At 40.8% G+C, this 23148-nt stretch overlaps 1 protein-coding gene and 1 pseudogene across 1 annotated transcript; both read left to right on the forward strand.

Annotated features, from left to right (window-relative positions):
- The first annotated feature begins 3441 nt into the window (after positions 1–3441).
- Positions 3442–5761, forward strand: LOC117826158 (protein TsetseEP-like). Its single transcript, XM_034702036.1, has 3 exons — positions 3442–3728; positions 4144–4452; positions 4571–5761. Exons 2-3 carry the CDS (start codon positions 4239–4241, stop codon positions 4843–4845), a joined length of 489 nt encoding a protein of 162 aa, XP_034557927.1. The 5' UTR covers positions 3442–3728; positions 4144–4238; the 3' UTR covers positions 4846–5761.
- A 3197-nt stretch (positions 5762–8958) lies between these two features.
- On the forward strand, positions 8959–21273 carry LOC117826159 (annotated as a pseudogene).
- Positions 21274–23148: the final 1875 nt, after the last annotated feature.

Here is a 23148-nt window from a genome sequence, read left to right on the forward strand (position 1 = left end):
TCCTCCAGCAGCTTCACTGGCTCCCGGTCAAACTCAGAATTAATTTCAAAATCCTCCTTTACACATTCAAGGCCGTCCACAACCTCTCCCCCCCGTATCTGTCTGATCTCCTCCACATTGTCACCCCCTCTCGCTCCCTCAGGTCTTCCTCCTCCCTCCACCTCTCTGTGCCCTCTGCCCGTCTCAGCACCATGGGGAGCAGAGCTTTCAGTCGCTCTGCTCCCTAACTCTGGAACTCACTCCCACCTGACATCCGTAACTCCGACTCACTACGCCTGTTCAAATCCAAACTTAAAACTCACCTGTTTCAAAATGCATTCCTTGTCTGATTGTACTGTTTCATTTTAACTTGATCTAACTCTGCTTGTTTTTATTTATTTCATCACGTTGTTTTTATTTATTGTGTTTTAATCTGTCTGTAAAGTGACCTTGAGTGCTTTGAAAGGCGCTTCTAAATAAAATGTATTATTATTATTATTATTATTATTATTATTATTATTATTATTATTATTATTATTATTATTATTATTATTATTATTATTATAAGGAGAAAAGATTTCCATAACATCAAGTTGGGGCATTATTTGGAGTAAGCCCTGGTACCATCTTCAAAGGGAAGTCCAAGCTCCATATTACAGGGGATGTCAGAGTCTGGCCCCTAAGTGGGTGGCCTAGCAAGACAACACCTGAAGAGCACTTAGGACCTGTAGGCTGTCTTCTACAGACTTGCAGTCGAGGTTTGCAGGTCGATATGACAGACAGCTCTCTGCCCAGACAATTCAAAACAGCCGGTCTCCAGTCTCATAGGGCTTCCAGCTCATGAGTGCTCAGCGATGAGTCCAGATTCTGTCTACAGCAGGTGGATCGTACAGTCAAAGTGTGGAGAAGATTTGGAGAACAATATGCTGACTGCTGCACCGATAGAGTAACATCTTTTGGTGGAGGCAGTGTGATGGTGTGGGGCAGGATCTCCCTCACTGGAAAAACAAGGCTTGTCATCATTGGAGGAAATCTCAATACAGAGAGATATCGAGATTTGATTCTGCAACCAGTGGCAATCTCATATCTCCACAATCTGGGACCGAACTCATCCTCCATCCAAGATGACAACACTCTCCTCCACAGAGCGGGGTTTCTCAGAGACTACCTCCAGAATTTGGGAGTGGAGAGGATGGAGTGGCCTGCCAGCAGTCCTGATCTCAAGCCCCTTGAACACTTGTGGGATCAGCTTGGGCTTGCTGTTTATGCCAGAGTTACCTACACAACAAGGTTGGCTGATTTGAGACAAGTGCTGGATGAAGAATTATTACATTTCCAAAAAGTCTTGTTTCTTCAGACTTCAATCATCTAATCCACCAAACAAGAGTTGATGGCAGAATAAGATGTTTGGCATTGGCAGAGAAGGTTTGGCACATATTTCATGGGTGCAGCCCACAAACTCAGCTCTGCTGCTCACCCCACAAATGCCTGTTCCTTACAAATGTGACTCCATTTAAAAGGGACATAAACAGGCTTTCCAACAGAGTAAGATTTATTACCAAGAAGCATTGTTACAACAAAGGAATAATCTAACAAACACATATTTCCATTCTTGTTGTGCTATGTTTAGATATGAACATCAGAGAAGGATGAGTTGGAGCTGAAGTTTGATCCTGGTTCATGGTTTGGGTTGTTCTCCTGCAGACAGGTTTTTGTATTGGCTCTTTTCACTGTGGGGGTCTGGAAACTACTACTACATCTTCGGCTCTGGAACTAGACTGTATGTTTCAGGTAAGAACAAACATTCATTTATTTTAGTTTTTTGTATTGAACAAGTGTGTTTTTCATTAGTTTTCAATGCTGAGACGTTAAATATTAAAATATGTATTATTAGTAGAGAAGAAGTTAAAGCTATGAAGCTCCTGAGACATCACAGAGTTTCATTACTTCTTAAAGAGGATTAAATCTCACTACAGACATCCAGTTTGTGAAGAACTGCCATTCTTTTATATGTGAGATCATTTACAAATAATAATGATAAATTAAAATAAACATAAATGTGTTTCAGTAAACAAATGAAAAATGTTTGACTTTTGGATTTTAGTTAATAATAACAATAATGATAATAATAATAATAATAATAATAATAATAATAATAATAATAATAATAATAATAATGATAATAATAATAATAATAATAATAATAATAATAATAATAATAATGTAATAATTCAGTAGCATTAACAGAACAACAACTGTATTTTATATGTTGACACATTCTGTATGTCTTTGGGTGAAAAATGTTTCACACATATAAATAATATAGAGAGCCAAAATCTTACATCATGACATGTAAAATATATTGATATGAAATATCTAATTTTCCCTGAGAGAGTAAGAGACTGTCTGTTTTCTACATGATATTATAAATGAACTCAAAGGTTCTTATTTCTACTAATACAGCGGCCCTGAAGCTCAGCAGCACAAACATGTCATGAAAAAACTTTGTGCAAACACATTTCACTAAACACAATTTAAAACACATAAATATTTCATATGACAGAAAAAACATTTCACAACAAAATGCATCTTTCTAATTTCATTAAATATTTTAGACCTTTGTAAAATGTATGTTCAGATAAATATGTTATTTGTTTTAATATGCACTGTTACCCAATCACAGAAAACGTGATAAATAATAATATTAATAAATAAAGACTTTAATACATTGTTTCATAATGCAGTCTTATGTTTCACTCACTTTAGTTTTTAATGATCACATTGTAAACAGTTTAATTATTAATAGTTTTTAATAATCAGTAACTTTGAATAATTTTATTTTACTGACGTTTTATTCAAAACCTTTGAATTAAAAAATCTTCTGAATTATTTACTTATAATTTTTGTATCAGTAATAATACTAATACTACTACTACTACTAATAATAATAATAATAATAATAATAATAATAATAACAATAATAATAATAATAATAATAATAATACTAACAGATAACTCAGTTTTTATACATTTTTAATGAAGTTATTTTTTTAGATACCTCTTTTTAGTAATGTAATGTTGACTTGGGTAAAGCCACCAAACCTCAGTTGATTGATAATACCTAAAGCTAATAATGGAAAAAATGTTTTTTTTTAAACATTTTTTAAATTAAAAAAAAAGTATGTTATCTGTTTTTTCAAATGAACTCTGAATATTTCGTCACGGTGGTGTTTTTCAAAGCTTGGAGCTAACTCTCTTGTGATGTTTTGTGTTTTCATTGTCATGCTGTCATGATGTTTGTTTTTATCTGTTGTTATTTTCATCTTTTGTTCTGAACTCTGCTTTGACCTGCCGGGGACTACAGATGAAAATTAGCCTCATGGCTAACTCGGGCATATTTACAATGGATGCTACAATGAAATGTTCATTAATATGCGCTGTCCCTTTAAATAGATAATAAAACTATACTTTATATTTTTATGAAGATCATCTTGAGGATATCTTTAACAAAACTATGGATTCATTTGGAGAGCAAAGACTTTAGATTGGTGGTTAGTGGACCAGTCACCAGCAGAGAAAAGAAGAGGAGAAGAAGAAGAAGCTTGTGATGGATGTTAAAATCCAAAAGGAGCAAAGACACATGGACCAAACAGACCTGAAGAGACCACAAACCACGCCACGGTTTGGGTTTTGGCAGACTTACAGGAGCAACTGAGTGAGAATAAGACACCAACAGACAGTGAGCAGTAGTGAGGACCTTAAACAGGTGCTGCTGGTACTTTCTGGAAGCCTTGGTGTGTTCAGGGGGCCGTGGGGGGGATTCATCTCAAAGTGGATTTATTGTTGTCTGGAGGGCTTTGTGGTGAAATACATGTACAACGCCCCATTGCTGAAAGTTCACTCTCGATGCCCATGTAGTAAACTTAACATAACAAAGTGCCCTGAATGAGCAGGTGATGATGCAGAGGAGAATACTGCTCATGTACATTTATAATAAACACTAATGTGAGATTAGATCAGTGATGTGTTTATTGGAGAGAATTCAAGTCTGTAGGATCTGGTCTCTGTTGCTGACTGGTTTAGAGACCAGAGACCAACGAGGTGCAGAGCTGGGAGCTGCTGACTGTGTGAATATGTGTGTGTGTGTTACTTGTTTCTCTTCAGATGAGCAGGTGGTGAAGCCTGTGGTGAGCGTGTACCCGGCTGCACCCAGAGCCCACCAGGAGGAGAAGAGCTCCCTGCTGTGTGTGGCCTCAGCCATGGTTCCTCCTCTGGTGAAGATCTCCTGGAGAAGACAAAAGGAGCGTGGTGCTCCGGAGCAACTGCCCTCTGCTGACAGACAGCAGCTGAAGCTCACAGAGTCTGGATGTACGGCCTCCATCTTACAGATCCATCAGCAAGGGATCAGCTTGTATGAATACCTCTGCAACGTGCAGCACGAGGGGGGCACAGAGGAGGCTCAGATCCACACAGGTAATGAAGGCTTGGTGACCGTGGTCCACACTGATCCAGCTTCATCTGATGATTCTTTAAAAAGAGGGCCGAGGAGCAGAAGACTGACACTGTTTTTACTTCTTCTCTCTTCCTGAAGGTCCTACGATTACAACACCAGAACCTACACCAGAACCTACACCAGAACCTACACCAGAACCTACACCAGAACCTACACCAGAACCTACACCAGAACCTACACCATCACTGCCTCCATCATCTCCTCCATCAGCTCCTCCATCACTGCCTCCGTCACCTTCTGTCCCGTCTCAGTACGGGGTGAAGCTGCTCTTGCTGCAGTACACGCTGCTGACAGTGAAGAGTCTGGTGTTCTGCTGTGGACTCTTTCTGCTGACCGTCCTCAGAGACAAGTGACCGTCCACAAACTGCACACATGCTGATGACCATATTCCACTCAGCGTTTCTCTCCATCATGTCATGAATTCATCTCATACAGCTCTGTGATGATCAGAGTTGAAATATGATCATAGAAGCAGCTGCAGTGAAGATGAGCACATATGTTGAGTATAGTTTGATCTCAGCTCTCTCTCTCTGCTGTGTATTTGAAGTCATTTGTTTTGTATTATAATCTAAAATCATTGAGTGTCTGTAGATAATGTAGGATTTATGTGTTTCTCTGATCTTGGGTTCTTTTTTATCACATCATGCAGAGTACGGCTGGTTTGTCAAACTCTCAGTGGAGTAAAAATCAGAGTCTTGAAAGAAGCTCACGCTCTCCTTTCACACACGGCCGAGAACAAATGTAGAGGAGGATATAAATATAAGCTTTCACATGAAGTAGGACCAAGTAGCTCAGCATGGACAGAAGAAAAAGAAAGGTCTAAATGTCAGTAAGTGTAGATTTGTCCCCAGGTTTATTGTAAAGCCCTCTCACAGTTCTTTCAGTGTGAGTTTGAATCTTTACGCTGATGACGCTGTCGTTTACAGGACAAAACAAAAAGAACAAACGGAGGCTGAAGGCTGAATGTTGAATCAATATATTGTTTATCTTTATGTTCTATCACAGTTATTTTTATAGTCATTGGTTTGAAGTGAGGTTTTGTAGACTGATATTTTGTCAAACATTTAAATACAGGATCACAAACTGCAGCACAAAGTAATTCAACATCTGTGTTTGTCTTTTTCTGAAGTCACACAGCTCACACTGAAACTCTGATCTGAAGCCTGCTCAAATGAAATCAAAGCACAGATTCAAAGAAATGATCTTTGTGTTGATGTTGTTCAAATGTACATTTCACTGTCACTCTTAAATAAAAGTCTGCATAGAGTACTTTGATGTTTGATCTTTATTCATGGTTTCAAAATAAGCTGCTCAGTGTTTTCCATCCAAACAAACCCTGACTAAAAGCTTGCCCTGTACTTTTCAACACCTGCTTTATTTCTAATGGAGCTTTCAGGTGACTCAGCTTCAGTCCACACAGGCTGTGTGATCACAGCAGTTCAACACAGACATCTGAACATCACTCACAGGTCATTTCATGAAACCTGAGATGAGTTCTGTTTGGAAGTCAGAAGGAAATGAACATGAACGACCTGTGTGTGCAGTCCAGACTTCTATAGTGATCCGGACTGAAGCTCTGACTGAATACAGAGCGTCAGTGGGGTTAACAAGGTGATCTGTGGTACACTGACCTCTGCTGAAGATGAACAGATGACTCTGATCAGCAGAATGAACAACCAGAGGAGCTGTCAGTCTCTCATGTTTGTGTTGAGTGCTTCATGTGCTGTTAGTCTCATCAGTGGGAACATGTGCAGCACATTGAATGGTGTTTGTCTAAGGATGAAGGTGGAGCAGTCATAATAATGATGCTGTCAAAGTAATGGTGACATTAAAAACACTCTGAGGACAGAAACGTATCATTTCTCTATAATTCAATGTAATCAATGTTTTTGGAGACATTTCATGACACATGTTATCTCCAGATACTATCTAATGATTTATAGAAACAAGGCTTTGAATCATTTGAGGTTTAGGAGTTAATACCAATCAAAGTAAGTATGTCTTCAGTCTGATATGTTGTCATCACTCTTTGTTGCTTTATTCCTTTTTATGTAAAGGAGAAGTTTGTGTTGTTTTGTTTGTGACTCTGACACGTTCTTATCCCAGGTTACTGACACCTTGTTGAAGCCCTATCAGCTCATACAGACTCATTATAGCCTGCTTCATGTCTCTCAGTCTGTTAGATTCAAGAGAATCCCTCCATAGTTCAGGCTTTGTTATGTGGAGGTCTAACAGCACACAGGAGTTGAACCCCGGTCTCCAGTGCAGAGGCTCTCTGTTGTTATGTCTCTGGCCCAGACTTCAGTTTCAGACAGACTCTCATCTTTCTGCGTCAGCAGGTCAAATACCTGAAACAGGGCTCACATGTTGATCCTGTAGATTCACCGAGGGCTAACTTATGAGTAATAATAATAATAATAAAAGAGCATGAGCACAAAGAGCTTCCACAGGCAGCATCACAATAACACACACAAAGAAACATTTAGAGACACAGAGTATAAGAGGATGTTGGCTGTGACACGAAGGGAAGGAGAACGGCCTGATGGGAAACAGAGTTTTGTTATTACATATGCAAAAAGAGACACAGTGGTGTTCATGTAAATATGACTTTTCTAATGATCAGGATGTTTTCTGTTTTTAAGGTGATTAAAAATGTTCTTCTGCTGCTTTCTATTTGTATTATTACGACACTAACATCCCACCCAAACATCCTATAAACTAGCTTCCTGCTGGAGTGGGACTTTGTTCTGTTGTGATTCTTTAATGAAGATGAGAAGTAAAGAAGTATCAGACTGAAGAAGTGTGTCTCCTTTCTTCACTGTCTCAGCTCTGAGTTCACAAACTAAACTTCCTGAGTTCTAGTTTCACCACATTCAAAGTGTGTAACTGTCATTGTGTTATTAATGTGAAAACCCTGAGCTGACGGTGAGGAGGCTGCAGAGAGGAAACCCACACAGCTCGTCTGCTGCCAGAAAGAGAGCGTTGATTCACCACCAACACTTTTTATGAGTCCATGGAACCAACCAGAGCAGAAACATAGCTGCTGCTGCTGTTCACACTCATCCACTCCTCTACCTCTCTGTTCCTGTTCCTCTATCCTCTGCATGTCCATAAGAGCTTGGACTTATTTACAGATGTTACTAAATGAAGTTGATCTGTTGTCTGTATGGATCACATCCCATGGTCCAGCTTTAAAAACACAGGTTTATAACAAAATGTAACTTCACTTCATGAAATGAAAAACAGTACTCTGACGTGCAATGATGACATGAAACCTCAGAGATAATCTAGAGTTTGTTAATCTAGAGAGAGGCAGCATGGATTTATTCTTCTAGATGTCTCTTTATATTCTGAACACGAGTCATTTTCAAAGCGTGGTTTGGAGTCAAACGTTCCTCTTTGGTCACGGTTTCTTCCTAAAGGTAAAGGATGAGTTTGGTTTCTTAGAAGAGACACAGACACACAACAACATGTGGAGGAGATGTAGCAAAGAGCTTCACTGACTGTTGGTGAAGAGGTTAAAAAGCCACAGATCCCCTTTAAATAAATCAAGGTGAATCAAATGATCTAACAGATGAAATGGAGGTCTGGTTTAGCTGAAGCCAGAAAAGTCCATCCAGCAGTTTTTCCTGCTCTCTAGTTTGGATTCATGAGATCATCTTCTCTTCTGTTGGTAAAGAGAGCTGTGGGACTATTACAGAAGTGAGATTAGATAGAACTGCACGTTGATCCAACATTACAGAACAGAACCGGGCCGGAGTGGGACTCATCTTCAGCCCGGGACCAGTCCACTTTATGACAAAATGTAGACTTTTATTTGATATTCTTTTCATCCTCTTCCCCTTCAACAGTGGGTTTAGTTATTATTATACTGTTCTACTGTGAATCATTTAAAAGCACAGGAGGTCACTTGAAGTGTGTGTGTATAAATTCTGATTCTCACACACTGGGACACAACAGCCATCCTGTGTCATGAGTGTTACTGAAACAACAGACACACTGCTGAGTCATGGTACTGCCTCTGACACTAAAATCAAGTTTTACAATTGTTATAATTATTTAAGTCAATGAAAGTCTGCTTCCACCACTTAGACATATACATTGTCACATTGTGGTCTGACAGAACACATCAAATCTGTCATCATGATTTTATGATCAGAGGCAGATTTCTGTGTTTGCTGCTGATGTTTCTCTTGAAATAGAGAGAGAGACCACCACCCCATGGTTAGTCCCATTAAGAGGAAGAACATCATGATGGTGCTCTTACCTCAGTGCCTTTAAAGCCACAGTGACCTCTAGTGGATAAAAACACGGGGACATGAGGAAGCATGAACAGTGGAAGTAGAAGCAGTTGTAGTGAACTGAAGAGTTTGGAGCAGTGTGTGGAGCAGACACCAGGGGGCAGCAGTGTGCAGGTTTCAATCTGAACAGGATGGAGTGCATTTCTATTCACTGTAATACGAGCTGATAACTGCAGTAAACTACTTCAAGAGAATTGAACATGTGATTAAAAATGTGCTTTAATATCAGCAGGTGTTAACAAATACATGGAGGTGAGTTTAGTCTTTGCAGAATCAGGACATGTGTGTCCTGCAAACAGCTGAGAACAGAGATCCAGTCTGCAGGTTTCTCTAACATCCACTGATATAAAGGAACAACTCAACACATACAGGTGAAAGAACTCAGACTGAAGGTGAAAGCTGTGTTTACCTTTAGTTCAGTCACTTTCAAACATTTGACTGAATCTCAGAGTCAGATAAATGTGACGTTTGTTTTGTTGAAATGTGACATCTTTTTAAATTGACATGGTTTGAAATGTGCTCTAAAAATAAAGTTGACTTGAAATAAATCAAACTGAAGTTTAAATCACAAAGTGAACTTTAGAAGCAGAGTATAACAGCTTTCATTTCCTGGTATTGAATTTATACAAACATTTAAAACAGAATCATTGAATGAATTAAATAAAATAACAAATGTAATCAGATCAGAGCCAAATATTCAGGAAGGAGAGAATATTTGGAGAGAAGAAAGATATTTAATAGATAGAATAATCTGATCTGATCCTCAGCCCTCTTCTAGTCCAAAAGAAATAAAGATGACAAAAAGTGATGTTTGAAAAACACACAGAGGGTTTTCTGTTCAGAACCACAAAGAGTTTCTTCATCCCGGGGGAGATTCAGTCATTCCAGCTGCTCTTAAACACAATACAGAAAGAATATCAGAACATGAACAGAAAGAAGGAATACAACAAGATATAAACACTAATAAATAATAACAATAACAAAATCAAAAGTAAGAACAGAGTTCAGGGTTTTCTGTTCCTTTGAGGTCAATTACAGGTCCAAACCTACATAAAGGAATCAGTGGGATCATTCAGATTTCATCTTGTTCATGTTGCAGTTTGGAGAGAAAAAATATCTTTACACAAACAAGAGACAAAAACAACCAAGACTGACCCGGAGATTCACAATGTCTATAATAATAATAATAATAATAATAATAATAATAATAATAATAATAATAATAATAATTAAATAAATGAAAAATAAAATGATGAACTGAGGAAACACTCAACGTAAAATAAGATGTTAAAACTCAACACAGGAAATTAAACTCACCAAAATAGAATAAATTATTAAAATAATAAAACACTAAAATATTAAACCAGTAAAAGAGACTAGAAGATGCTACACTTTAAAAAGTGACTAAAATTTGAACTAGATAATAAATGAATAAAGTAAGGTGTAATAAAACTGTTATAAGAATAAGACTCAGTTAAAGTGAGACTAAAAAGGTCGGTCTTGAGTTTGATTTTATAAATGTTGATGCTCTGTGCAGCCCTCAGATCTTCAGGGTGTTCCTCAGACGTGGGCCGTGATGATGAGAAGCTGCCTCACCGTGAGTCTTTGTTCTAACTTTTGGTACCATTAAAAGTCCACTACCTGAAGACCTGAGGCCTCTCACAGGCTCATATGATAAATCTGATAAATAAGAAGGAGTGAGACCATTAAGAGATTTAAAAACCCATGAAATAATCTTAAGTCTAAAAGATACAGGAGCCATGCAGAGACTTTAAAACGGGTGTAATGTGGGCTCTCGTTCTGGTCTTTGTCAGCGTTCTAGCAGCTGAAGCTGAGAGATGTTCTTTTTAAGAAGACCAGAAAGAAGAGCGGTACAATCATCAGTTCTACAGGAGATAAAAGCAGACAGCAGACCGCCTGTGTTTCCACCCTGTGTGTGTTTATTTCTGAATCATTGTGAGCCACATATTTTATTCTGCAGTCAAAAACATTCAAAATGAAATCATAATAATTCAACAAAGAAAACAACAGAACATAAATACATCCCCTGTTCTGTGAAGTCATCTTCTCTTTCATGAAAATAAATATAAAGACTTCTAAATATTAAATACAGAGTCACTTTGAACACTTCAGATACAAAGAACAGCCTCTCCCTTCAATCAAATATTCTGTTCAAATCTTTGAGTCCTCTTTCTTCTTTGTTTGTTTTTAACCCTAAAAAACATTTGAACAAACATGTTGACTAAACTTTGTTTGCTGCTGTTTTTACTAAAACAACAATCACTGAAGTTTGTGTTTTTGATTTGAATATGTAGATCTAAGATTCATGTCAGCGTGGCGTTTAACGTGTAATGTGATATTTGACTGAAAGTGTTGAAGTGTCTTTGGGTTAGACACTGAACCCCAAACCAGCTGTCGTGTCTGTGCCGGTCTGAGTGTGTGTGTGGATCAGTTCAAACTGAGGGGCGCTCTGCACAGCAGCCTCTAACTTGTGGCTGAATGTGACATGTAATGTGATAGTGCTTTGAGTGGTCAGAAGACAGAGAGAGCTCTAAAAACACTGTCCCTTTAACATTTGGTACCACCAGGAAAAACCTCTTCAACAGGCAGAGACCTCGAGCAGAACCAGACTCATGTTAACCAGAGACCTGCTGAGACTGGACTGAGAAAGAGGGACAGAGGACAGACAGAGAGACAGAGACAGACTGACAGAGCAACAACAACAACAACAACAACAACAACAACAACAACAACAACAACAACAAACACTACAGACAGTAAGAGTGGAACAAATATGTGTCCAGTCACTGATACAGACATGATAACACACATATGACTGATGGTGATGGTTGTAACAGCTGAAGTCAACAGGTCTATTATTAGTGTTTCACAACAGCACACAGGAAACTGTCCTCTGTCTCCATGGTAACTGTGCTCTGTCTGGGACTCCTCCTTCAAACCTCAGACTCTGCAGGAAACCACACACCTCCAGCCCAGCTGTCAATCATCAGAGGGGCCTTATCTGTGTGCAGCAGGGGCTGATGGGAGCTCTGAGGACCTGTGAGAAAGCACCTGGTCCTGGTCTCTCAGCTCGACCTGGTTTGGCCTCACTCCTCCTCAGGTTCACCAGAGGAAACAACGCTGCACAGAATGCTTCTCCTCCCAGCTGCAGCTCTGTGCTGTGTGTGGTCAGGTGAGTGTTTCCAGCCAATCAGGAGCCAGCAAACTCCAGCTTTAACAAATGAGCCCTGTCTCCTTGAAATGAAGTTAGAACATTGAACCTAACATCTTGGTGGTAGAGACGTGATCACTGTCTACAAAATGTATGAACATGTTCTGAGCAGCACCGTCACACTGACTCCATCTGACTCTCTACAGCACTGGTCGTCATGGCAGCAGAGCTCCAACAGGACAGCTTATCACTGACCAGGAGAGCTGGAGAACGAGTCTCACTCAGCTGTGGAGGCACTGACCAGTGTGGTTCTGATTATGTGTACTGGTACCAGAAGAAAGACACAGAAACATTCAGAGTGGTTCTGAGGATTGATAAGCGTAATGGTGCTATAAAGAAACAAACTTATGATCATCCTCAGAAAGAAGATTTCTCAGCTGTGAACAAACAGAACGGCTGTGAGTTACAGATCCAGAAAGTCAAACTCTCTCACTCAGCCACCTACTACTGCACCTGCTGGAAATCCCCACAGTGAGAAATGATCTGAGCAGGCTGAACAAAAACCAGCAGATGAACAGATGACAGATCATGTCTGTGTCAGGGGAACAGCAGTGAACCTCAGCTCAGCTCTGTTTTTTTTAACTTGTAACAGGATTTATTCAGTGAGTAAAAAATGTTATCTGAAGACTCTTTACAAACAGATCAGGTCTAGACCAGGCTTGGACCAGCTCTTAGTTTATCTGGTGATTCTAATCTGCACATGAATGAAGCCACAGACGGTGCTGCCACTGAACTTTTAACATTCACTAAATCTCAACTCAACTCAACTTTATTTATAAAGCACCTTTCATATATAAAAACATGTAGCACAAAGTGCTTCACAGAATAACAGAGAGACAGAAAACAACAGCAATGGTAAAATAATAAAAGGCAGGATTATAAATGAAATACTTAAAAATAAAATAAAATCAATATAATAAAATTAATAAAAGAGAGGAAGAGTGGAAAGAAAAGATAAAAATAAGGTAGTTAAAAAGATCAGATGAACACAAGAAATAAATAGATCAATAAATAATTAAATAAGATAAATAAATATTAAAGCAATGATTAAAATAATAATGATTAGGATAAGAATTTAAATAATAATAATAATAATAATAATAATAACGCAGTCCAGGGCTAAAATAAATTACTCCAAATTAAAAGCTAGATTAAAAAGGAAAGTCTTAAGTTTACTTTTAAAAACACTCAGAGAGCTCACCGTTCTGGTGTCCAGAGGCAGAGAGTTCCACAGCCTAGGGGCATAAAAACAGAAAGCTCTCTCTCTCTGTGTGAGACACACGAGGAACATTTAAAAGGAAAGCATTCAAGGACCTCAGTGATCGAGCTGGAACATAAAATGACAGGAGATCAGTGATGTAGGGAGGAGCAAGGCTGTTAAGAGCTTTAAAAACAATTAAAAGGACTTTAAAATCAATTCTAAAAGAAACAGGGAGCCAGTGCAGAGTTTTTAAAAGAGGGGTGATGTGATTGGTTTTCTTTCTCCTTGTTAAAACTCTGGCAGCAGTGTTCTGAACAAGCTGCAGCTTTCTGAGAGACTTTTTGGGCATACCAGTAAAAAGGGAGTAACAGTAATCGATGCGGCTTATGATAATAGCATGAATTAAAATTTGGGCATCTTTCTGAGATAAAAAAGGTTGGACTTTTGCAATGTTTCTAAGATGATAAAATGAAGTACTTACGACCTTGTTAAAATGAGCATTAAAATTAAAATCTGAATCTAAAACCACTCCCAGGTTTGTGACCTTTGATTTAATTTGACTGTTAAAATCTCTCAGAGTAGTCTGGAGTTGTTCTCAGGCTGCTTTGGGTCCTATTAAAATAATTTCAGTTTTGTCTTTGTTTAATTTTAAAAAGTTCTTACTCATCCATACATTGATGTCAGAAAGGCAGTGAGGGAGTGAAGAGCGTTTATGTCATGGGGTGAGACAGATATTTATAGTTTAGTGTCATCTGCATAGAAATGGTGATTGATGTGATGACTTGAGATAATGTGTCCGAGTGGTAAGATGTAATTAGTGGACGCTGGCGCTTCTTGCTGCCGCTACTCTCCCGCAACTTTTAACACATTTCTACGGTTCTCCAGCAACTTCATGACCGTGTTTTGAAATTGTACAGGTGATTCAACCCTTCCCTTTTGTCTGTTGATCCTCACTTGTGCTGCCATAGCTCCGTGTCCTGCTGACACCTGGATTACTTAGCCTACCTGCTTGACTCACTGCCCGGCTTCGTGTCATCGCCTCTCCACCGTGCTTCACGATGTGGGTTAGCAGGGTCTATGTATGGCTCATGCTGGTCTGGGCTGTCCTGTCGCTCCTCCATCTAACCATGGAAGGACTTCTCCAGCGGCACCCAGCGGACCGGACCTCCACTGGTAGCTCTGCGCCTCCACCCGGACATCGCCCTCCTGCCTCACCGGAGGTACATCTCGTCGGGGTTTCCACTTCGGCGGCTCCAAGGGGATTACGTCATTTTGATCCTCCACCCGCCGTCCAACCAGGAACACCTGCCGGTCTGTGAACCATGGAGTGTTAGCCAGCCTAGCTCGGTCGGCTAACACTCCCCTCAGCTGCGACAACACCGGCGTCACCTTCGGTCTCCTGAACATCCGCTCCCTCACGGGCAAAGGACATCTCGTCCAGGATTTCCTGACCGACCGCAAGTTTGATTTTCTGTGTTTAACTGAAACTTGGCAAGCTCCTGGTGATTTTTCCCAGCTGAATAGCTCCACTCTTCCGGGGTTTGTTTACATCAGCAAACCTTGTGGCTCGGGTCGCGGTGGTGGTATCGCAATACTCCACCGTGAGAAGTGGAAGGTCCTTCCAGTCTCTGTGCCCTCCCCCTCCTCCTTTGAATGCCTTATCTGTCAAATACCCGGACCCATTCCCACAATCATTGCCACCATCTACCGTCCCCCTAAGCCACACAAGGACTTTTTAAATGAATTCTCTGCCGTCCTCACCCACCTCTCCACTCTCTCACCTAATGTGATTCTGTTGGGAGATTTTAACATACACATGGACAACACTGCTCTTCCCCTCACCACTGACTTCACCTCATCACTTGACAGCTTTGGCTTCCAACAGTTTTCAGACTTCCCCACACACACTAAAGGTCATACCCTGGACTTAATCTGCGCTCTGGTCTCACCCCCTCCAACTGTACTGCTGAACTTCCTATTACGGACCACTTCCTCCTCTCATTCAACGTCACCCTCCGGCTCTCCATCTCCAAACCACCCCGTGTCATTTCCTTCCGTAATATTAAGGACATTAACATGGACTCCCTCTCCTCCTGCATCACTACCCTGACTCTTGACCCTTCCTCCACCCCTGATGATCTTGTCACCCACTACAACAATGGCCTAACTAACATTCTCAACTCACTTGCCCCTGTCAAATCCCGTTCCGTTTTCTTCACCCGCTCTGCCCCCTGGTTTACCCCTGATCTCCGCTCCATGAAATCAAAAAAAACGACAGCTTGAAAGATTTTACAGGAAATCTGGTCTCACCATCCACAAAGACATCTACACAGCCCAGCTTTCTCTCTATAAGGACTCTCATGCCAAATCTCAATATTACTACAGACTCATCTGCTCCAATGCAGGCAACACCAGGACTCTCTTCTCAGTACTTAACAGCATAATTCAACCTCCCGACTCCCTGCCACCCCACCTATACTCCTCAGACACATGTAACTCTCTCCTTCTGTTTTTTAATCAAAAGGTCAACAAAATCCACCAGCACCTGGCCTCCTCTTCCACCCCCCTCCCCTCCTTTGAATTTCTTCCCCCCTGTCAATCACTTTCCACCTTTGAACTCCCTCATCCTTCAGTAATCTCTGACCTCATCACCAAGTCCAAGCCCTCCTCATGCCAACTCAATCCCCTCCCCACAGTCCTGGTCAAATCCTGCCTCCCCCCTCTGCTCCCCCTCATATCAGCCATTATCCACTCCTCACTGTCCACTGGAATTGTTCCCGCCCCCTTCAAATCTGCAGCTGTCAGTTCCACCCTGAAGAAGCCTGGTTCAGACCGTATTACTCCAACAACCTCCGCCCCATCTCTCACCTTCCTTTCATTTCCAAAATTCTAGAAAAAGACGTTGCCTCCCAACTCCACTCCCATCTCACCAGTAACAACCTCTACGAACAATTCCAGTCCGGTTTCCGTCCCCACCACAGCACAGAAACAGCCCTCCTCAAGATCACCAACGACCTCCTCATGGCAGCCGACTCTGGTTTAATCTCCATCCTCATCCTCCTCGATCTGAGTGCAGCCTTCGACACCATTTCTCACCCCATCCTCCTCAAAAGACTCTCCTCCACAGGCATCACTATCACCCCCCTGCACTGGTTTCACTACCTCACAGGCCGCACTCAGTTCATCCAACTCAAATCCTTCACTTCACAACCCTCCCCTGTCACTTCAGGTGTGCCCCAGAGCTCTGTCCTGGGGCCCCTCCTCTTCATCACCTACCTTCTCCCACTCAGCAATTTCTTCCGCAAATTTGGCATTCACTTTTACTGCTTCGGGGATGACACCCAGCTCTACCTTTCCAGTAAGCCCGACTCCACTCTCCCACCCTCCTCCCTCACCCTCTGACTCTCTGAGATCAAGTCCTGGTTCACCTCCAACTTCCTTCAACTTAACAGCAATAAAACAGAACTCCTCCTCATAGGTACTAAATCCACCCTATCCAAAGCCGACAGTTTCTCCCTCACCATAGACAGATCAACAGTGTCCCCCTCCCCTCAGGTAAAGAGTCTGGGTGTCATCCTCGACAGCTCACTTTCTTTCCACTCTCACATCAATAACATAACCTGCTCTGCATACTTCCATCTCCGCAACATCAACCGTCTCCGCCCCTCTCTCACCCCTCACACCACTGCTATCCTGGTCCACAGTCTTGTCACTTCCCGTATCGATTATTGTAATTCACTCCTCTTTGGTGTCCCTCACAAATCCCTCCATAAGCTTCAACTGGTCCAAAAATCTGCAGCCCACATCATCACCAGAACCCCCTCCTTTCACCACATCACCCCCGTCCTCCAGCAGCTTCACTGGCTGCCGGTCAAACTCAGAATTAATTTCAAAATCCTCCTTTACACATTCAAGGCCATTCACAACCTCTCCCCCCGTATCTGTCTGATCTCCTCCACATTGTCACCCCCTCTCGCTCCCTCAGGTCTTCCTCCTCCCTCCACCTCTCTGTGCCCCCTGCCCGTCTCAGCACCATGGGGAGCAGAGCTTTCAGTCGCTCTGCTCCCCAACTCTGGAACTCACTCCCACCTGACATCCGTAACTCCGACTCACTACCCCTGTTCAAATCCAAACTTAAAACTCACCTGTTTCAAAATGCATTCCTTGTCTGATTGTACTGTTTCATTTTGACTTGATCTAACTCTGCTTGTTTTTATTTATTTCATCACGTTGTTTTTATTTATTGTGTTTTAATCTGTCTGTAAAGTGACCTTGAGTGCTTTGAAAGGCGCTTCTAAATAAAATGTATTATTATTATTATTATTATTATTATTATTATTATTATTATTATAAGGAGAAAAGATTTCCATAAAATCAAGTTGGGGCATTATTTGGAGTGAGCCCTGGTACCATTTTCAAAGGGAAGACCAAGCTCCATATTACAGGGGATGTCAGAGTCTGGCCCCTAAGTGGGTGCCCTAGGAAGACAACACCTGAAGAGCACTTAGGACCTGTAGGCTGTCTTCTACAGACTTGCAGTCGAGGTTTGCAGGTCGATATGACAGACGGCTCTCTGCCCAGACAATTCAAAACAGCCGGTCTCCAGTCTCATAGGGCTGCCAGCTCATGAGTGCTCAGCGATGAGTCCAGATTCTGTCTACAGCAGGTGGATCGTACGCTCAAAGTGTGGAGAAGATTTGGAGAACAGTATGCTGACTGCTGCACCGATAGAGTAACATCTTTTGGTGAAGGCAGTGTGATGGTGTGGGGAAGTGTCTCCCTCACTGGAAAAACAAGGCTTGTCATCATTGGAGGAAATCTCAATACAGAGAGATATCGAGATTAGATTCTGCAACCAGTGGCAATCTCATATCTCCACAATCTGGGACCGAACTCATCCTCCATCCAAGATGACAACAATGTCCTCCACAGAGCAGGGTTTCTCAGAGACTACCTTCAGAATTTGGGAGTGGAGAGGATGGAGTGGCCTGCCAGCAGTCCTGATCTCAACCCCCTTGAAAACTTGTGGGATTAGCTTGGGCTTGCTGTTTATGCCAGAGTTACCTACACAACAAGGTTGGCTGATTTGAGACAAGTGCTGGATGAAGAATTATTACATTTCCAAAAAGTCTTGTTTCTTCAGACTTCAATCATCTAATCCACCAAACAACACCAAACAAGAGTCGATGGCAGAATAAGATGTTTGGCATTGATAGAGAAGGTTTGTCACATATTTCATGGGTGCAGCCCACAAACTCAGCTCTTCTGCTCACCCCACAAATGCCTGTTCCATATAAATGTGGCTCCATTTAAAAGGGACATAAACAGGCTTTCCAACAGAGTAAGATTTATTACCAAGAAGCATTGTTACAACAAAGGAATAATCTAACAAACACACATTTCCATTCTTGTTGTGCTATGTTTAGATATGAACATCAGAGAAGGATGTGTTGGAGCTGAAGTTTGATCCTGGTTCATGGTTTGGGTTGTTCTCCTGCAGACAGGTTTTTGTATTGGCTCTTTTCACTGTGGGGGTATGGATACAACAACTACTACCTCTTTGGCTCTGGAACTAGACTGTATGTTTCAGGTAAGAACAAACATTCATTTATTTTAGTTTTTTTATTGAACAAGTGTGTTTTTCATTAGTTTTCAATGCTGAGACATTAAATATTAAAAAATGTATTATTAGTAGAGAAGAAGTTAAAGCTACGAAGCTCCTGAGACATCACAGAGTTTCATTACTTCTTAAAGAGGATTAAATCTCACTACAGACATCCAGTTTGTGAAGAACTGTCATTCTTTTATAACTGAGATCATTTACAAATAATAATGATACATTAAAATAAACATAAATATGTTTCAGTAAACAGATGAAAAATGTTTGACTTTTAGATTTTAGTTGATAATAATAATAATAATAATAATAATAATAATATTAATATTAATAATAATAATAATAATAATAATAATAATAATAATAATAATAATAATGTAATAATTCAGTAGCATTAACAGAACAACAACTGTATTTTATATGTTGGCACATTCTGTATGTCTTTGGGTGAAAAATGTTTCACACATATAAATAATATAGAGAGCCAAAATCTTACATCAGTACATATAAAATATATTGATATGAAATATCTAATTTTCCCTGAGAGAGTAAGAGACTGTCTAATACAGCGGCCCTGAAACTCTAAATATGTCATTTGTTTTAATATGCACTGTTACCAAATCACAGAAAACATGTGATAAATAATAATATTAATAAATAAAGACTTTAATACATTGTTTCATTTATAATACCTAAAGCTTATAACAGAAAAAAAAACGTTTTGAAACATTTTTTAAAAATGAAAAAGTGAGTTATCTGTTTTTTCAAATGAACTCTTTGAATATTTCGTCATGGTGGTGTTTTTCAAAGCTTGGAGCTAACTCTCTTGTGATGTTTTGTGTTTTCATTGTCATGCTGTCATGATGTTTGTTTTTATCTGTTGTTATTTTCATCTTTTGTTCTGAACTCTGCTTTGACCTGCCGGGGACTACAGATGAAAATTAGCCTCATGGCTAACTCGGGCATATTTACCATGGATGCTCCGCTGAAATGTTCATTAATATGCACTGTCCCTTTAAATAGAAAATAAAACTATACTTTATATTTTTATGAAGATCATCTTGAGGATATCTTTAACAAAACTATGGATTCATTTGGAGAGCAAAGACTTTAGATTGGTGGTTAGTGGACCAGTCACCAGCAGAGAAAAGAAGAGGAGAAGAAGAAGAAGCTTGTGATGGATGTTAAAATACAAAAGGAGCAAAGACACATGGACCAAACAGACCTGAAGAGACCACAAACCATGCCACGGTTTGGGTTTTGGCAGCCTTACAGGAGCGAGTGAGAATAAGACACCAACAGACAATGAGCAGTGGTGAGGACCTTAAACAGGTGCTGCTGGTACTTTCTGGAAGCCTTGGTGTGTTCAGGGGCCGTGGGGGGGATTCATCTCAAAGTGGATTTATTGTTGTCTGGAGGGCTTTGTGCTGAATTACATGTACAACGCCCCATTGCTGAAAGTTCACTCTCGATGCCCATGTAGTAAACTTAACGTAACAAAGTGCCCTGAATGAGCAGGTGATGATGCAGAGGAGAATACTGCTCATGTACATTTATAATAAACACTAATGTGAGATTAGATCAGTGATGTGTTTATTGGAGAGAATTCAAGTCTGTAGGATCTGGTCTCTGTTGTTGACTGGTTTAGAGACCAGAGACCAACGAGGTGCAGAGCTGGGAGCTGCTGACTTTGTGAATATGTGTGTGTTACTTGTTTCTCTTCAGATGAGCAGGTGGTGAAGCCCGTGGTGAGCGTGTACCCGGCTGCATCCAGAGTCCACCAGGAGGAGAAGAGCTCCCTGCTGTGTGTGGCCTCAGCCATGGTTCCTCCTCTGGTGAAGATCTCCTGGAGAAGACAAAAGGGGCGTGATCCTCCGGAGGAGCTGCCCTCTGCTGACACACAGCAGCTGAAGCTCACAGAGTCTGGATGTACGGCCTCCGTCTTACAGATCCATCAGCAAGGGACCAGCTTGTATGAATACCTCTGCAACGTGCAGCACGAGGGGGGCACAGAGGAGGCTCAGATCCACACAGGTAATGAAGGCTTAGTGACCGTGGTCCACACTGATCCAGCTTCATCTGATGATTCTTTAAAAGAGGGCCGAGGAGCAGAAGACTCACACTGTTTTTACTTCTTCTCTCTTCCTGAAGGTCCTACGATTACTCAGTACGAGGTAAGGCTGCTCTTGCTGCAGTACACGCTGCTGACAGTGAAGAGTCTGGTGTTCTGCTGTGGACTCTTTCTGCAGACCGTCCTCAGAGACAAGTGACCGTCCACAAACTGCACACATGCTGATGACCATATTCCACCCACTGTTTCTCTCCATCATGTCATGAATTCATCTCATACAGCTCTGTGATGATCAGAGTTGATCATAGAAGCAGCTGCAGTGAAGATGAGCACATATGTTGAGTATAGTTTGATCTCAGCTCTCTCTCTGCTGTATTTGAAGTCATTTGTTTTGTATTATAATCTAAAATCATTGAGTGTCTGTAGATAATGTAGGATTTATGTGTTTCTCTGATCTTGGGTTCTTTTTTATCACATCATACAGAGTACGGCTGGTTTGTCAAACTCTCAGTGGAGTAAAAATCAGAGTCTTGAAAGAAGCTCACGCTCTCCTTTCACACACGGCCGAGAACAAATGTAGAGGAGGATATAAATGTAAGCTTTCACATGAAGTAGGACCAAGTAGCTCAGCATGGACAGAAGAAAAAGAAAGGTCTAAATGTCAGTAAGTGTAGATTTGTCCCCAGGTTTATTGTAAAGCCCTCTCACAGTTCTTTCAGTGTGAGTTTGAATCTTTACGCTGATGACGCTGTCGTTTACAGGACAAAACAAAAAGAACAAACGGAGGCTGAAGGCTGAATGTTGAATCAATATATTGTTTATCTTTATGTTCTATCACAGTTATTTTTATAGTTATTGGTTTGAAGTGAGTTTTTGTAGACTGATATTTTGTCAAACATTTAAACACAGGATCACAAACTGCAGCACAAAGTAATTCAACATCTGTGTTTGTCTTTTTCTGAAGTCACACAGCTCACACTGAAACTCTGATCTGAAGCCTGCTCAAATGAAATCAAAGCACAGATTCAAAGAAATGATCTTTGTGTTGATGTTGTTCAAATGTACATTTCACTGTCACTCTTAAATAAAAGTCTGCATAGAGTACTTTGATGTTTGATCTTTATTCATGGTTTCAAAATAAGCTGCTCAGTGTTTTCCATCCAAACAAACCCTGACTAAAAGCTCGCCCTGTACTTTTCAACACCTGCTTTATTTCTAATGGAGCTTTCAGGTGACTCAGCTTCAGTCCACACAGGCTGTGTGATCACAGCAGTTCAACACAGACATCTGAACATCACTCACAGGTCATTTCATGAAACCTGAGATGAGTTCTGTTTGGAAGTCAGAGGGAAATGAACATGAACGACCTGTGTGTGCAGTCCAGACTTCTATAGTGATCCGGACTGAAGCTCTGACTGAATACAGAGCGTCAGTGGGGTTAACAAGGTGATCTGTGGTACACTGACCTCTGCTGAAGATGAACAGATGACTCTGATCAGCAGAATGAACAACCAGAGGAGCTGTCAGTCTCTCATGTTTGTGTTGAGTGCTTCATGTGCTGTTAGTCTCATCAGTGGGAACATGTGCAGCACATTGAATGGTGTTTGTCTAAGGATGAAGGTGGAGCAGTCATAATAATGATGCTGTCAAAGTAATGGTGACTTTAAAAACACTCTGAGGACAGAAACGTATCATTTCTCTATAATTCAATGTAATCAATGTTTTTGGAGACATTTCATGACACATGTTATCTCCAGATACTATCTAATGATTTATAGAAACAAGGCTTTGAATCATTTGAGGTTTAGGAGTTAATACCAATCAAAGTAAGTATGTCTTCAGTCTGATATGTTGTCACCACTCTTTGTTGCTTTATTCCTTTTTATGTAAAGGAGATGTTTGTGTTGTTTTGTTTGTGACTCTGACACGTTCTTATCCCAGGTTACTGACACCTTGTTGAAGCCCTATCAGCTCATACAGACTCATTATAGCCTGCTTCATGTCTCTCAGTCTGTTAGATTCAAGAGAAATCCCTCCATAGTTTAGGCTTTGTTATGTGGAGGTCTAACAGCACACAGGAGTTGAACCCCGGTCTCCAGTGCAGAGGCTCTCTGTTGTTATGTCTCTGGCCCAGACTTCAGTTTCAGACAGACTCTCATCTTTCTGCGTCAGCAGGTCAAATACCTGAAACAGGGCTCACATGTTGATCCTGTAGATTCACAGAGGGCTAACTT

This window comes from Notolabrus celidotus, chromosome 15 (genome assembly GCF_009762535.1).
Source record: "Notolabrus celidotus isolate fNotCel1 chromosome 15, fNotCel1.pri, whole genome shotgun sequence".
Lineage (NCBI taxonomy): Eukaryota > Metazoa > Chordata > Actinopteri > Labriformes > Labridae > Notolabrus > Notolabrus celidotus.